We start from the raw sequence: 1,356 nt of genomic DNA, 5'->3' as shown, positions 1-1,356 counted from the left end.
TCATGTACCACACCTTACCGACGTGCCTAAAGTCCACATGTCTAACTTGGGGGTGTAAAAACACCTACAACTGAAAATAAAATGAATCTCCCCCCACACACACAAAAAAGGATGCTCTGACACTATCCACATGATGAACACCTTCGTGCCCCCATACACGGAAAACAGAAACATAAAAAAAACACCGGCGTCTGTAACGGTTAGGCACTTCGCGTGACACGCAGGAGACCAACCAGAGTTCGATTCCCTCGTGGGGAGAACTTTTATCGAGTACCTCCCTCGTTCTTTCAGCTAGGACGTTGTTTACCCTCTCAGCCCAGGTAGGCCCTGACAGGCAGAGACGAAACCCACCTTAAAATACATCATGCATTATGATCTATATTGTGTCGACGAGGACGTAAATAACAACTACATGCGTGTAAAACAAATTATATTTTGAATTATAAAGAAAGGTTGTACTTACACTCTCCACATGAGGCGGGAGCATGATGAACACATTCGGGTAGCCCATATTGCCGAAACACACGGAGAACCAATACACCAGAAACACCGGGTTCTTCAACAACGACCAATCAAAAATGGGCTTCCCACCTGGGCCGTTCCCTCTACAACACACCACGTTCTGAATCCTGCTCCAAGTCCTCGCTGATGCTTTCTTTACCTCCTTCTGGGGTATACTCTGCAGAGACGCGAACATCAGGTCGCCGTTACTAGTGTATCTATCCCTGGACGCGTCTCCGTTTCCCGCCACCGCGTCTGCGACTGCGCCAGGTCGACGGTTTTGTCGTCTGTGGAGGGAGGTCTGGGAAATGGACAGAGGCGAGCGGTCATCTAGCTCGTAAGTCACGGTATCGTTATTATGCCCACTTGGCTGCTGTTGCTCCATATACTCCACCTCTGGAATATCACAAAAGTGTGCTTTTTCGAGATACGACGTTTTGTCCTGTTCGTTTTCTGTGGTTGCAGTTGTTGTTTTTTCTTCTCCGCCATCGATGAATTTCTCTTCTTCTTCTCCTTTATCCGAAGGTGAAGATTCCGGCTGAATTTGAAGAGTTTCTGCTTTGACGTAACTGCTCAAAGGTCTAAGCAACAATGCGAAGACAGAAATGTTCAACAAGATGGCTGCAAGGATGATCAAACATCCGAATAAGCCGTATTTGTTTAGTAGGAACCGGATAAGATTCGGAATCGCGAACGAACCGATGCCAGAACCGGACACTGCGATGCCGTTGGCGACGCTTCGATACTTCCGGAAGTGGCAGCCTACCATGACGACACAGGGGGCGTAGGACAGAGCGAATCCCAGTCCTGTGGACAGAAGGGACAGCTTTGAGTTTTCCGTTCCCCCCCCCCCTC

The 1,356-nt window shown here is 48.6% G+C and overlaps 1 protein-coding gene across 1 annotated transcript in view; it reads right to left on the bottom strand.

The window, feature by feature from the left end:
• LOC101849871 (monocarboxylate transporter 12) overlaps window positions 1–1,356 on the bottom strand; it is a gene marked incomplete at its 3' end in the record, with an annotated part of 27,614 nt that overhangs the window by 1,758 nt on the left and 24,500 nt on the right. Inside the window, 1 exon segment of the mRNA XM_035971814.1 lies at window positions 464–1,308. Coding sequence (XP_035827707.1) covers window positions 464–1,308 — 845 coding nt within the window.

This window comes from Aplysia californica, unplaced genomic scaffold, assembly GCF_000002075.1.
Source record: "Aplysia californica isolate F4 #8 unplaced genomic scaffold, AplCal3.0 scaffold00512, whole genome shotgun sequence".
Classification (NCBI taxonomy): domain Eukaryota; kingdom Metazoa; phylum Mollusca; class Gastropoda; order Aplysiida; family Aplysiidae; genus Aplysia; species Aplysia californica.
Note: the sequence above shows the minus strand (reverse complement) of the source record. Positions and strands in the feature narration are given on the sequence as shown.